This window comes from Enhydra lutris, unplaced genomic scaffold, assembly GCF_002288905.1.
Source record: "Enhydra lutris kenyoni isolate GAN:26980312 unplaced genomic scaffold, ASM228890v2 scaffoldscaffold15, whole genome shotgun sequence".
Classification (NCBI taxonomy): domain Eukaryota; kingdom Metazoa; phylum Chordata; class Mammalia; order Carnivora; family Mustelidae; genus Enhydra; species Enhydra lutris.
This window is the reverse complement of record NW_019154099.1, coordinates 47,656,649-47,668,719: the sequence shown is the minus strand read 5'-3', so window position 1 is coordinate 47,668,719 and position 12,071 is coordinate 47,656,649. Positions and strand designations below refer to the sequence as shown.

The following is a 12,071-nucleotide window of genomic DNA, read 5'->3' as shown; positions in this document are numbered from 1 at the left end:
GAGCCCAGATAATGAAGATGGTTTTGCCCTTTTGAAACAAAGCCAGCAACTGTATGTACTTCATTATGCCCTTTGGGTCATGTGCTAACAATGAGGGTTTCTCTAACACTAATCCCCCTAATGATGGCTTCTCCCAGCCCTTACACAAACCCCACGAGGCCCCGTGGTTTGGCAAGCCAGAAAGAATAAAGGCAGCACGGTGTTTGGCTTTTGAACTGAGTTCAAGGCAATTAAAGTTACGGGCTAAGGAGGAAAGGAGGGGTTTAGAAATACCAGTATAATAAGGAGTATGACTGCAGTACCCCGTAAATTATCGCAATTAGGCAAAGCCTGATTTAACTGGGGAAGGATGGTGAGAAACGCTACCCTCGTTAAATCCGGCTGTGAGAGGCGCTTGGAATGGCATTAAATTTGTTGTAGTTGTTTGAATCACATAAAACAGCCCATGCGTGTGCGAGTACACACGTGCACTCACGTGGGTTCAGCAGATTTTTTGCAGGTTTTTTTTTTTTTTTTTTAAGGGGAGAGGAATAGAACGCAAAAACAAACAATATCAACTCCCTCATCCCCAAAACCAAAAATCCACTGAACGAGTGTTCAAGAGCTCAGGACTGGAAGAGGAGGAGAAAGGCAGGGTGGAATCAGGGAGTGGAAAGGGAGAGGAGTTCTGCTGACAAAGCCATGAGCCCTCTGGGCTGGGGGCTCCTGCTCAGTTGCCTGGGCTGCGCACTTCTGCCCGGAGCCCGCGCGCAGTTCCCCCGGGTCTGCATGACTATGGACAGCCTGATGAGCAAGGAGTGCTGCCCGTCGCTGGGTCCCGAGCCCGACAACATCTGTGGCTCCCAGGAGGGCCGGGGCCAGTGCACGGAGGTGCAAGCCGACACCAAGCCCTGGAGCGGTCCTTACGTCCTACGCAACCAGGACGACCGAGAAGGCTGGCCGAGGAAGTTCTTCCACCGGACCTGCCGGTGCACAGGTGAGGGAGGCGGGCAGACCCGGCCCTGCCCTGAGCTAGGTGGGGAGGCCCCTGTTGGGAAAGGAGCCACTTCTCAGGACGAGAGGAAGCTCTTCAGACTATCAGATGAGGCTTTCCGTGGCCAGCCAAGTTTGGTTTTCACAGGAAGCAAACTGAGTCAGACTGATGACTTGGTTCTACGTTTCGCACCCTCTAGTCCACCAGATGAGTATTATGTGGGCCAAGCCCGGTTATGTGAACTCATGCCAACATGCCATTGGCTTGTTTGTTGGAAGGGGGAAGCTAACGAGCTTCAGAGCAAGTCCTTTCAAGATGATTCCGTGGCCTCCCCTTCTGAAATGGGTTTGCACTTGTAGAAGGGGGGTGGGTGGTGCGGGGAACCTTGGCGTCTCCAAGACAGGCGCCCAAGGCAGGGGTTCCACGGTCCTAGCCTCAGAGTTTCTTGTGTTTGGAACAGGTCTTGGGCAGAGTACCTCTTGCTAGTTCACGATATGCCTGGGTTGTCACTTTGCCGCAGTTGGAGGGCTGGGGTGGGACAGGGCATCTGGGAACTGTGGAGGGAGGGTCCTGGCAAAACAATGGCTTTTTCTGCTCTTGCCTGGATTGCATGTGGGCATTTGGATGTTGGCTCGTTGTCCCTCTTTCAGATCTTGGGCTCTCTTATTACTTGTTTCTTTGAAATCCCTGCGCCCTTTTTATGCCTTGAGCTCTTCTGAGCCTTCTCAAGTCGTCTTCAGTAGGGCTTGCCTGGGTTCAGCTGCCACGCACAGGGGCCGTAAACCCTCAAATCCTGGCAGGGCATTTGACGCACAGAAACCGCTCGTGGCAACTTTAGCAAAGCTGTTGGCCTCTCTTCTACATACAGCAGCCGGCTGTATGCCACGTGTTCTTTTTTAAATTATTATTATTAGGGGCACCTGGGTGGGTCAGTTGTTAAGCTTCTGCCTTCGGCTCAGGTTATGATCCCACGGTCCTGGGATCGAGTCCCACATCGGGCTCCCCAGTCGGTGGGAGGCCTGCTTCTCCCTCTCCCACCCCCACTGCTTGTGTTCCCTCTCTCACTCTGTCAAATAAATAAATAAAATCTTAAAACAATAAATTATTATTATTATTTGCTCACATTCTTATAGCATGCCGGCACATAGGGAATACAGATAATGAGGCTATGTAGGGATATAAAAAGGTGAACTTAGGAAGTGTACAAAGGACTGCATGTTGATGTAGGAATGGTGTTAGTTTTAACATGCAGAAAATTCTGGCTATATAATCATTTTGCAGTCATGTTAATTCTGCGATTCGAAGGAACTGTTAGTTTTCCGTTGGGTAATCATTGTGACAATAGCATACTGAACATATACTATTCATATTTTTCTGAGCTAATTGAGCATTGTCTTCTATAGACATTATTTCTTGGATTCTCCTGGCTTTTGTCTGAGAAGCAGCAGGTTTCATATTACCTATGTGACTGAAACCACACTACACAGTAACTTCTTTGTCTATGACTCAAAAATTCTTCTAGAACACTTACTTCCAGGCCAAATCAATGATAGAGTGCTACCACTTACAACGGTTGGGTCTCTCCATTTATGGAGTCCTGAGGCAGACGATATTAACAAATCAGACATAACTCTTAGCTCTTCTTATCATCATCTACTTTATATTTTGACCTGGTTAGCAAGTTTGTTTGTTTGTTTTTTCCTTTTGTTTTTTAAAGGTGAGGATGGAGAGAACAGAGAATGGCCAAATAGAAGGGATAATTATAATCTCCCTTCCCAGAAGGCGCCTATAATATTTCTCCAAAAGTTACAGGAAGTTGGAGTCACAGTGACCTACTTCCTAACATGAAAAGGGATCCCCCCGGCTCAGAGGAGGATAAACACATACCTAGGGCGAAGTGGGTCAGAAAGAGGGTTTGACCTGTATGTCCAGACTGTTAAGGACTTCACATGTCTATAGGCCAGTCCAAGGAGGCAGAGCTTTCTCAGTGCCTATGGTCTCCATTGCCAGCCATTGTCAAGGCCATGGCTGCTCCTGAGACCAACTACCAGCCTATGGCTCTCCTTCTGTCCTCTATGATTTGGTCTGTGTAGACTCATTCATAGCTCTTTCCATACCAACTCTGGTTGGCTCCACTTATATTGGCTCAATGGTCTTATTCTTTGAGTCTCAGGGCATCAGACCAAGTCATAGTGGCTGAGCTGGAAACCAATTTATTATAAACAGTAATCACCATTCTGTGATGTGTCATGTGTCCCAAGGCCAGACATAGGATGTTCATTCAGCTTATTCTCCCCCAAAGAGTGAGTTGCTTGCCTTCCAAGAGTAGCATTTCCTGGTTTGGGAAGCAGTTTTCAGAATTTAAACCTGATCCCAAAACTTAAACCCCAAAGTTCTCCTCTATATTATCCTCATAATTTTTTTTTTGCAAATAGGGCTCCTGGGATTTTTCTAGGTCACCAAAATTTATTAAGGAAGAGATGTAATGATGACCCTGAGCTTTGTTAATGCAATGGAAGAATAAACAGACGTTTATCCATCAATGGACATTAAGATTGTTTCCACATCTTGGCTCTTGGGAATTGTGTTGCCATAAACATGGGAGTGCTAACATCTCTATGAGATCCTGATTTCAGTTTTTTTTGACAAATATCCAGAAGTGGAATTGCTAGATCATATGGTAGTTCTATTTTTAATTTTTGAGAAAGCTCCATACTGTGTTTTTCCATAGTGGCTGGGCCATTTTGCTTTTCCACCAACAGTGTACAAGGATTCCAATTTCTCCACATTGTAGCCAAGTGGTATATACATCCAACTGAATACTACTCGGCCTTAAAGAAAAGAAGGCAGTCGTGTAGTGGGTGACAACATGCATGAATCTGAGGGGCCTTACACTGAGGAAATGAGTCAGTCACACAAAGACAAATAGGGCATGGTTCTACTTATATGAGGTATCTAAAATCAAATTCATTGAATCAAAGAGTGGAATGCTAGTTACCTGGGGCCCAGGGAGTGAGACAGAGAGAGTTAGTAATCAGTGCACAGAAAGTTTCAGTTAGGCAAAATGAACAAGCTCAAGAGAGTTAATGTTCAACGTGGCACCTAGAGTCAGCAATGATGTATTGTACATTTAAAAACGCATGAACACTATAGATCTCATGTTAAATGTTCATACCACAATAAAATAAAATACTCCATAGTCTTCACGAACTTGAAGCTGGTAAAAGACATTAGCCTAACAAAGAGAAATAACAAAATCTGGAGGGGAACTCCCCCCCAACACACACACAAATGATGGGCTCAAATCCTCTAGAGAGAACTTCTCTGTTCTCTGGAGGGATAAATTTGAACCCAAAACCCACTGACCTTGATTGTCAGGAGGACCTGAATTTCAGGAGACCTTGGCATTAGCTCTTTGCCTTCTACGTCTCCCTTGCCAGCTGGCGTTTCTGAGAACATACCAGTTGCAGCTGTGTTTTTGGACTTTTGGAAAACATGCACAGCAAATAGTTTTTGAACAGTTGTTGGAGAGCTTCTTGTTTGTACAAGTGACTAAGTGCCTCCATTTTTCCAATCTCTGAAATGGGGATAATGATGAAACCGCACTTGTAAAATCTTTTTGAGCTCTGTAGATGAAAGGCTCCCTGTGAGTATAAAGTATTGTTATTAAAATAATAGAATCTCTAATTAAAAGGAATACGCTATTTAGAGCTCCTTGTAAATTCACTAATCAGTGGTCCTTAAGCTTCTTTAGTCTAATAGCCTTCTGAGGTTGAGGTGTTACAGTTCATGTAGGAACGTGTACGGCTTGGCGGTTCTCACTCTCTTTTCTAACCCTAGCCCAGTCCTGAGTGGGTTTACGAATTTGTCTTTTTAAATTTAATTTTTGCCCAAGGACATACTCAATGGTAGATAGATTGGTATCTCCAGATCCTTTAGTTTTCTTTCTCTCCTCATTTTCCAGTAAGAAAATGCCATCTCTGCTAAGAGGCCATCTTGTATTTTTTGGTGCTGCTATTGGTAGGTTGGGGGAATAAATGGACTCAGGTCAAGTTGATGTAGGGAACCACTAGGGAATCTAAATTAGAGAAATAAGCGTTTTGTGTGCTGGGCTTCCATGTTGTTGCACTTTTCTGTTATCTGCAGCATTTTCTTGAATACTTTGGACCACGTTTAGAAGCTCCAAATGTAACAGGGGCTTGAATGCAGAGTTTTTGGAGAGATGCTGGAAAAGTTTGTTTTTTGTTTTTTGTTTTTTGTTTTTTTTTGTACATTTCAGGGTCATAGGCGAGCTCACAGGCAGACAATATTTTTTTTTATTTTTTGAGCTATAACTGATATATAAGATATAAGATATAAACTAAGATATAAGATATAAACAAATATAAACATATAAATAAATAAATATATAAGATATAAACTAAGGTATTATCTTAGTTTCAGATGTACAAGTCAGTGACCCGACATTTGTATACACTGCATAGTAAAAGTTCCTACCTAATAGTGTTGGCCATATCCCTTATACTGTCCATTACATCCCCATGACTTATTTATTTTGTAACTTGAAGTTTGTACTTCTTAATCCCCTTCTCCCGTTTTGCCTCCTTCCCCATCCCAATTCTTTCTTCTTAGCCCTTCTATGTTGCTTTTTTGAGGGCAAATATTGTTTTGTAAAATGAAACGTCTTTGGTTAACATAATTGTGAGGCAGCTCTGGTCTTCTGAATCAGAATTAATTGTTTTGCCTTTTGTCTTCTGTGGTGCTTGGTTTATTCCTCTGTTTTCACTTGTCCCCAGAGTTAGAACTGCACTGGTGGTTCATGGCACACACGTCCATCATCTCCTGGATGAAGCCATGATGCCTTATATCTACATATATCTTCTCATACCTGAAGCCTTTTATTCCATTATTCATTGCTTCATTTCTCACCTACCTGATTGACATTTATTTAGCCCTAGTGATGCTAGCCCTTCAGGTACAAAGAGGGGAAAAAACACAACATGGTTTTTAAGGTGTCCACAGTATAGCAGATGAGGAAGACAGATGAAAACAAATATTTAAAATCCTGCTTCGGGGTTCCTGGGTAGTTCAGTGGGTTAAGCCTCTGCCTTTGGCTCAGGTCATGATCTCAGGGTCCTGGGATTGAGTCCCGCATCGGGCTCTCTGCTCAGTGGGGAACCTACTTCCCCCTCACTCTCTGTCTGCCTGTCTGCCTACTTGTGATCTCTCTCTCTGTCAAATAAATAAATAAAATCTTTAAAAAAAAATCCTGCTTCTAAGTGGTATCTAGTAATAATAACAACAATCAATATAGAATTTATTATGTACCAGACAATGTTCTAAGCACTTAATATGTTAAGCTGCTTGTTTTCCGCGTTGACTCTGTGAGGCAGAACTCTGATCCCAATCTGACAGGCTTGAAAGAGTGAAATCCAAACCTACAAGCATGGAAACTTCTCCGAACGAAACAAGTGGGAGCACAGAGAGAGGCACGCGGAGCTTTGACGGCCCTTTAGGCTGTGGGTGCTGATAAATTATCTGTTGAATAAACAAAGGAGGGAGATAATTAGCTATTGATCATTTTGTTTCTAGCAACCAAAAATAATTATGGTAAAGGAAGTGAAGGAATATTAAAACTCATGACATAAGTTACAAATTACTCAACTTCGACAAAATCCGGAGACAAGTTTTACGCATTTACATGTAGAAATGTATTGAATCGATCATTTTAAAATTGGGGTGTGCAATTTCTTAGCATTTGGAAGGAGACCCTCACTCTCTTATTGTAAAGCTGTGGCTCTGTATTCCCCTTCACTCATCTGGCTCTAGGGAAATGGTGGACATTTGGGTACTTGGTATTGGTTACTTGGGTACTGGTATTCGGGTACTCGGTTGCTCAATAAATATTTATAAATAATTTCTATTTAGTAGCTTCCCTCTAATAATCAATGTAGATTTAAATGTTTAACTGAAACTGTTCCAAAACATGTTTCAGCCTTGGGACTAGTAGAATTTTTTCCTTTTAAGTGTTTTTTATTACATTCTCATATGATGTTAAAACATAGAAGACTACAGCTAACTGAGTTATGTGAGGACAGGTAGGATATTTTGAGTCTTTCGAGGAGCATAGAACCCAAATAAATTACCTTAAGAAAATTCTTACTCATGATATTTTTAATGACATTTTCTTTAATGATCCCCAAATCCACTGGTTTAATAGAAAAGGAGGCCCGGGTATTTTTCTTTACATGATACAAATGCTAGTCATTTTGTTTCATGTTATTGTAATATTTTCTTTGTAGAAATTCAAATAATCCTCTCTCTCCTGTGGTCATAGTATTTTTTCCTTACCTCTGCTTTGGTATTTACCATTTATCAAAATTATTTACAGGACCGGTTTTCCTCCTAATCCACGAGGATAGGGAGAAAGAGGAAGAAGAATTTTTATGTCTATTGGATTATCTGTCACATGCTTTATATGTTTTTGTTTTTAGTTAATTTTTCAAAAAAATTTCAGCTCTATTGAGGTACAACTATGAATAAGAATGTATAATTTTTAAAGTGCATATCGTGGTGACTTGGCTTTATGTTTCTTTTAGTCAGTCAACAGATATTCATTTTGTACAAGGCCAAGCACCAGCCTAGACAGTGGGATAAATGCCTTCCGGATGCCCGTACCTGAGACAAGTAGATAATTACTGCTGGTGTGATGAATCCAGTGGAGGGGTTGTGTAAGGTACCGGGGTGGGGGGAGCTCAGGGCAGGAACATCTGACCCTGACATGTAGAGTCAAGGATGACCTTGTAGACCACCCATCGTGAGGCTGAGAGCAGGAGTGGTAACCCAGGCAAAGAGGAATTTAAGGAGATGATGAGGGAAAAGTGCTGTGGACTGAAGTGAGAGCTAGTAAAAGGATCTGGGAGGAGAGGGAGGGGGAGGAGGGGAGTGAAGCAGGAGGGAGAGGTAGGAAAGGAAGGGAGGAGTGGGAGGGGAGAAGGGGGAGAGGGAGGAGGAAAGCAGAGTTGGTTTCCCATTTTAACGCTTTAAGTAACCCCTCTAATCCCCTGGGAGATGAGCATTACTGACCCTGTTCGCTTCAACATTTTGCTCTAAAAATATTTAAATGTTTACTCTCTAACTTATCACCACCTAGGGAATGAGGGGCTGGTCATACCAAAAGCAGTAATCAAGGCTAAAAAGGGAAAAGTCCAGGACAAGCTGAAATAATTCCCACTTTAGATGCTAATCAGGAAGGAGCTTATTAGTTCATAGGGCTAGTTTTTCTTCCCTGGGCTGAGAAAGCAGGGACATTTGGGCCGTGGATGGGGGGAGCCCTGCAGTGATTTGCACTTCCTGAGACTGTGGCAGCTAATTCACCTTTATGACCTGCCAGCCTCCATCGATTTTTGTCTTAACTCTCTCCTTTGTGAAATAAACCAGCTTTTGTACGTCAGATTTCCCCTCAATCCCTGGAAATCAGCCCATTTATTTTGGTTCCACCTTGAGCTTGGCAAATGTTCTCTTCCTCTTCTAAGTCAATGAGCCACTCACTCTGTGTGGGCCCTTTGTGTGGGCCAGAGAGAGCAGGGCTCAGCAGCGTTGCCATCCCAGACTGCTGGGCAGCCCGGAGGTCGGGGTGTGGGAAGGAGACAGAAACTCATTCTCCCCGGTTCTGAAGACCTCAAGGCCCAGGTCGAGCTGTCAGCAAGGTGGGATTCTCCTGAGGCCTCTCTCCTGCTTTGTTGGCTGCTGTCTTCTCCCTCGGTCTTCACATAGTCTTCCCTCTGTAACTACTAGTGTCCAAACTGCCTCTTCTTGGAAGGACACCCATTGGACAGGATTGGGGGCCACTTAACGACCTCATTTTTAACCTCATTTCCTCTTTGAAAGACCTTAGCTCCAAATATAGTCATATTGAATCTGACTGGGGGTTAGAACTTCAACCTGCAAATTTTGAAGGGACACGGTCCACCCATGACAGCTTGTGACACCTTTCATATTGTTTTCTTGCTGGCAGTATTTCTAAGGAACTCTAGTACTCCCATCCTTGGAGATTTCAAGAGGAGAGGAAGTGTAGGAAAATGGCTTCCTTCACCTTCCTGCAAACACCTCCCTCCTCTCCTCCTTTCTAGCCCAGACTTCAAATTCAGAAATTTCTTCCAAGCTACATAAACTGACTCCCTCTTCCATCCCCCCCCACTTTTTTTTTTTTTTCTTTTAAAAATAAACTAGGACATTTTGCTGGCTACAACTGTGGGGGCTGCAAGTTTGGCTGGACCGGCCATGACTGCAGTCAGAGGAAAGTCCCGGTTATTCGGAAAAATCTTCATTCCTTGACGGCTCAGGAGAGGGAGCAGTTCTTGGATGCCTTAGACCTTGCAAAGAACACGACGCACCCCGACTACGTGATCACCACCCAGCACTGGCTCGGCCTGCTGGGGCCCAACGGGACCCAGCCGCAGATCGCCAACTGCAGCATATACGATTTCTTCGTGTGGCTCCATTATTACTCTGTTAGAGATACGCTATTAGGTGGGTTATTTCCCTCAGCCGAGGGTATATTATTATAGTTTGGGGCTGTGGGGGGATGGGTGGGGAAGTAATTTCGGGCAAGTTAATTAACAAGAGAACAACCCCAAGAAGGGTTAGGCTTACGAAAATCAGATGATTATCCAATGCTGCCTGAAGCAAGGAGGGAGAACATTCTACCAGTACGTTGGCTGACATTTGGGAAAATGTTTTTCCCTGGAATTGGTGTGATGGGTTCAAAGTCTAAACTCTCCTCTGTGAAGCTATTAATCTTCAAAGGCAAAGGCTGGTGAAGCGGAGGCAAATTCCTTTTGATTCCAGAAGAAAACATGTCTAAATCTGGCCATGGAAGCCCTCTCTGACATTTCCCCTCAAATTAGAGGAATTAACAGAACATGTGCTAAAGCACATGAAGCTTCTTTGTGCAGAATTAGAGAGTTTGTGTGGAAAGTGCATATCTCATTAAACATGCATGTGTTAGTCTTTAAACTTTTGCGTCATCGTTCATGGGGCGTGTAAATGGTGTCTCGCTGTTGGGATCCTTGGGTATTTTCGGAGTTGTATTGTCATGGAAGAGCATTAGCTGCTCTGGCAATGTAGAATTCCTCCTGAATTAGCCCTTTGAACCGTTGCAGTGGATGCCTGAGAAAATGGCGCCCTGCCCTTCTAGATCCCCCAGTCAGGGCCTGTGTAAGACTTGGAATGGGGCCTTGTTTGTTAAGAACTTCATTAATCTTGTAGGACCAGCTATGCCCTCGGATATGTCTCAGTCAGGGATCACACAGACATCAGCTCACTCCAGAGGGATGGGGATCCATTCCTGGTCGTATTCTCTGGAATCCTGAAGCTTTCTTTGGCTATACCTTTTATCCCCACCTTTGGGGCCCCTTGTTGGAGTCAGGGTGAATGAAGACATCAAGCTCCCTTTGAATAGTCAGATTCTCATTGGAATTGTCTGTTCTTGTGTTTATCACTGGCTCCCCATTGTTTGATTTTGCCTCATTAGTTCATTTGGGGAACATTAATCTTTGTTCTGAATTAAAAAGGACTACGTAGCCACCAGCAAGTGATAGCATGTCTTTCCTCAGTGCGAGTCCTTAAAAATCTTGCCTCTCAGGTAAGCATCTGTCTTTCTTTATGGACAGATAAGGAGGCTTTTCTGGCTGTAAACCTTTATAGTCTTCCTGTCATCACTCAGAGGAATTTTTGCTTTATGAGAGGGTTGTCTCTCAGGAGGGAAGGAAGACTATAGTTTCTGGTCATACCTAGGAATTAAATTTATATTCGTGTCTGTTCAGCTGTCTGAAGTTATTATAGGTACTTTGAAAAAGAACTAAAGTTAGCTAAAGTTTCTACATAACCATCGAAAGCTTTTATGAAAGCAGAAGAAGGATGGAACGGGCAGGAAGGGGGTCATTAAATTGCCCAAAGCTTTTCACTAAAATTGGCGGTTCCAGTGACCAGCAAAATTGGTCTGAGTGTACTTTTCTCTGTTCTAGTCTTGGCGACCATGCTTGTCAGCTGGTGATTGTAACTGACTGATGGTGGAGGCAAAATCCATCGAAGTTCTTTTCAGTGACAAAAATGCCTGAATGAGGACTAAGAGCAGCCCAAGTTGCCTTATTATTAATTAATCCCTCCCTTATAAATGTGTGCATCTGGAAGGAGTAGGTTAGAAAATGTTTTTTGAAAACATATTTCATTGAGCTCTTAATGATCTAATCCTTTGGATACTCTTATCTCATCTTAATGAAATATTACTTTAAAATTAAGCATTTGACAGGGATTCTCAAAGCTGAAAGTGACCTAGAGGTGTCTGGACCTCTGAGGACAATCAAACTTTCGAAAGATGGAGAATTTACCCTAGAAGTGCTAGTTGCTTCTGAAATCGTTTTGTTGTCACTGTTGTTGTTTTCAGAGCGATAAATGACAAAAACAATTTTTTTTTTCAGTTAGAACAGCATGGATTTACTGGTTCCGCAGACACATCCCACTGGGGTAAGATTTCACATTTAAAAAATATTATTCCATGATCTTTAATATGTTTCCCAATTGCTTTAGGACCAGGGCGCCCATACAAGGCCATAGACTTCTCACATCAAGGACCTGCGTTTGTTACCTGGCACCGGTACCATTTGCTGTGGCTGGAAAGGGATCTCCAGGTTGGTCAAAACTCTGCATTTGGTATTTTTAGTTTTGTGTTTGGCCAAGACCCATATCAGTCTTTGTTTTATATGCTTTCTTATTGTATTTGATGTTAAGTAACTAGGCATGCCCTTTGCTTTTAGCAACTTATCGGCAATGAGTCCTTTGCTTTGCCCTACTGGAACTTTGCCACCGGGAGGAACGACTGTGATGTATGTACGGACCAACTGCTTGGGGCAGCAAGACAAGATGATCCAACTCTAATTAGTCAGAACTCAAGATTCTCCAACTGGGAAATTGTCTGTGATAGGTAATGGTACACGTTTACCTGCAATGAAAATCCAGAGGCCATATTATCCTACGTCTGAGAGACGGAGAAAGGCTGTGCATATCTCTTTCCAGTGCATCCTGGGTTCTTTTTACA

General features: G+C 43.1%; 1 protein-coding gene across 1 annotated transcript in view; it reads left to right on the top strand.

Moving 5' to 3' along the window:
* Nucleotides 1-512: 512 nt before the first annotated feature.
* The window catches only part of LOC111147121 (dopachrome tautomerase), a 29,493-nt gene continuing 17,934 nt past the window's right edge, over nucleotides 513-12,071 (top strand). The window contains exons 1-4 of the mRNA XM_022503024.1: nucleotides 513-976; nucleotides 9,206-9,505; nucleotides 11,564-11,664; nucleotides 11,791-11,957. Of these exons, the coding sequence (XP_022358732.1) occupies nucleotides 682-976; nucleotides 9,206-9,505; nucleotides 11,564-11,664; nucleotides 11,791-11,957 (863 nt within the window). The 5' untranslated portion in view covers nucleotides 513-681. The remainder of the gene's footprint in view (nucleotides 977-9,205; nucleotides 9,506-11,563; nucleotides 11,665-11,790; nucleotides 11,958-12,071) is intronic.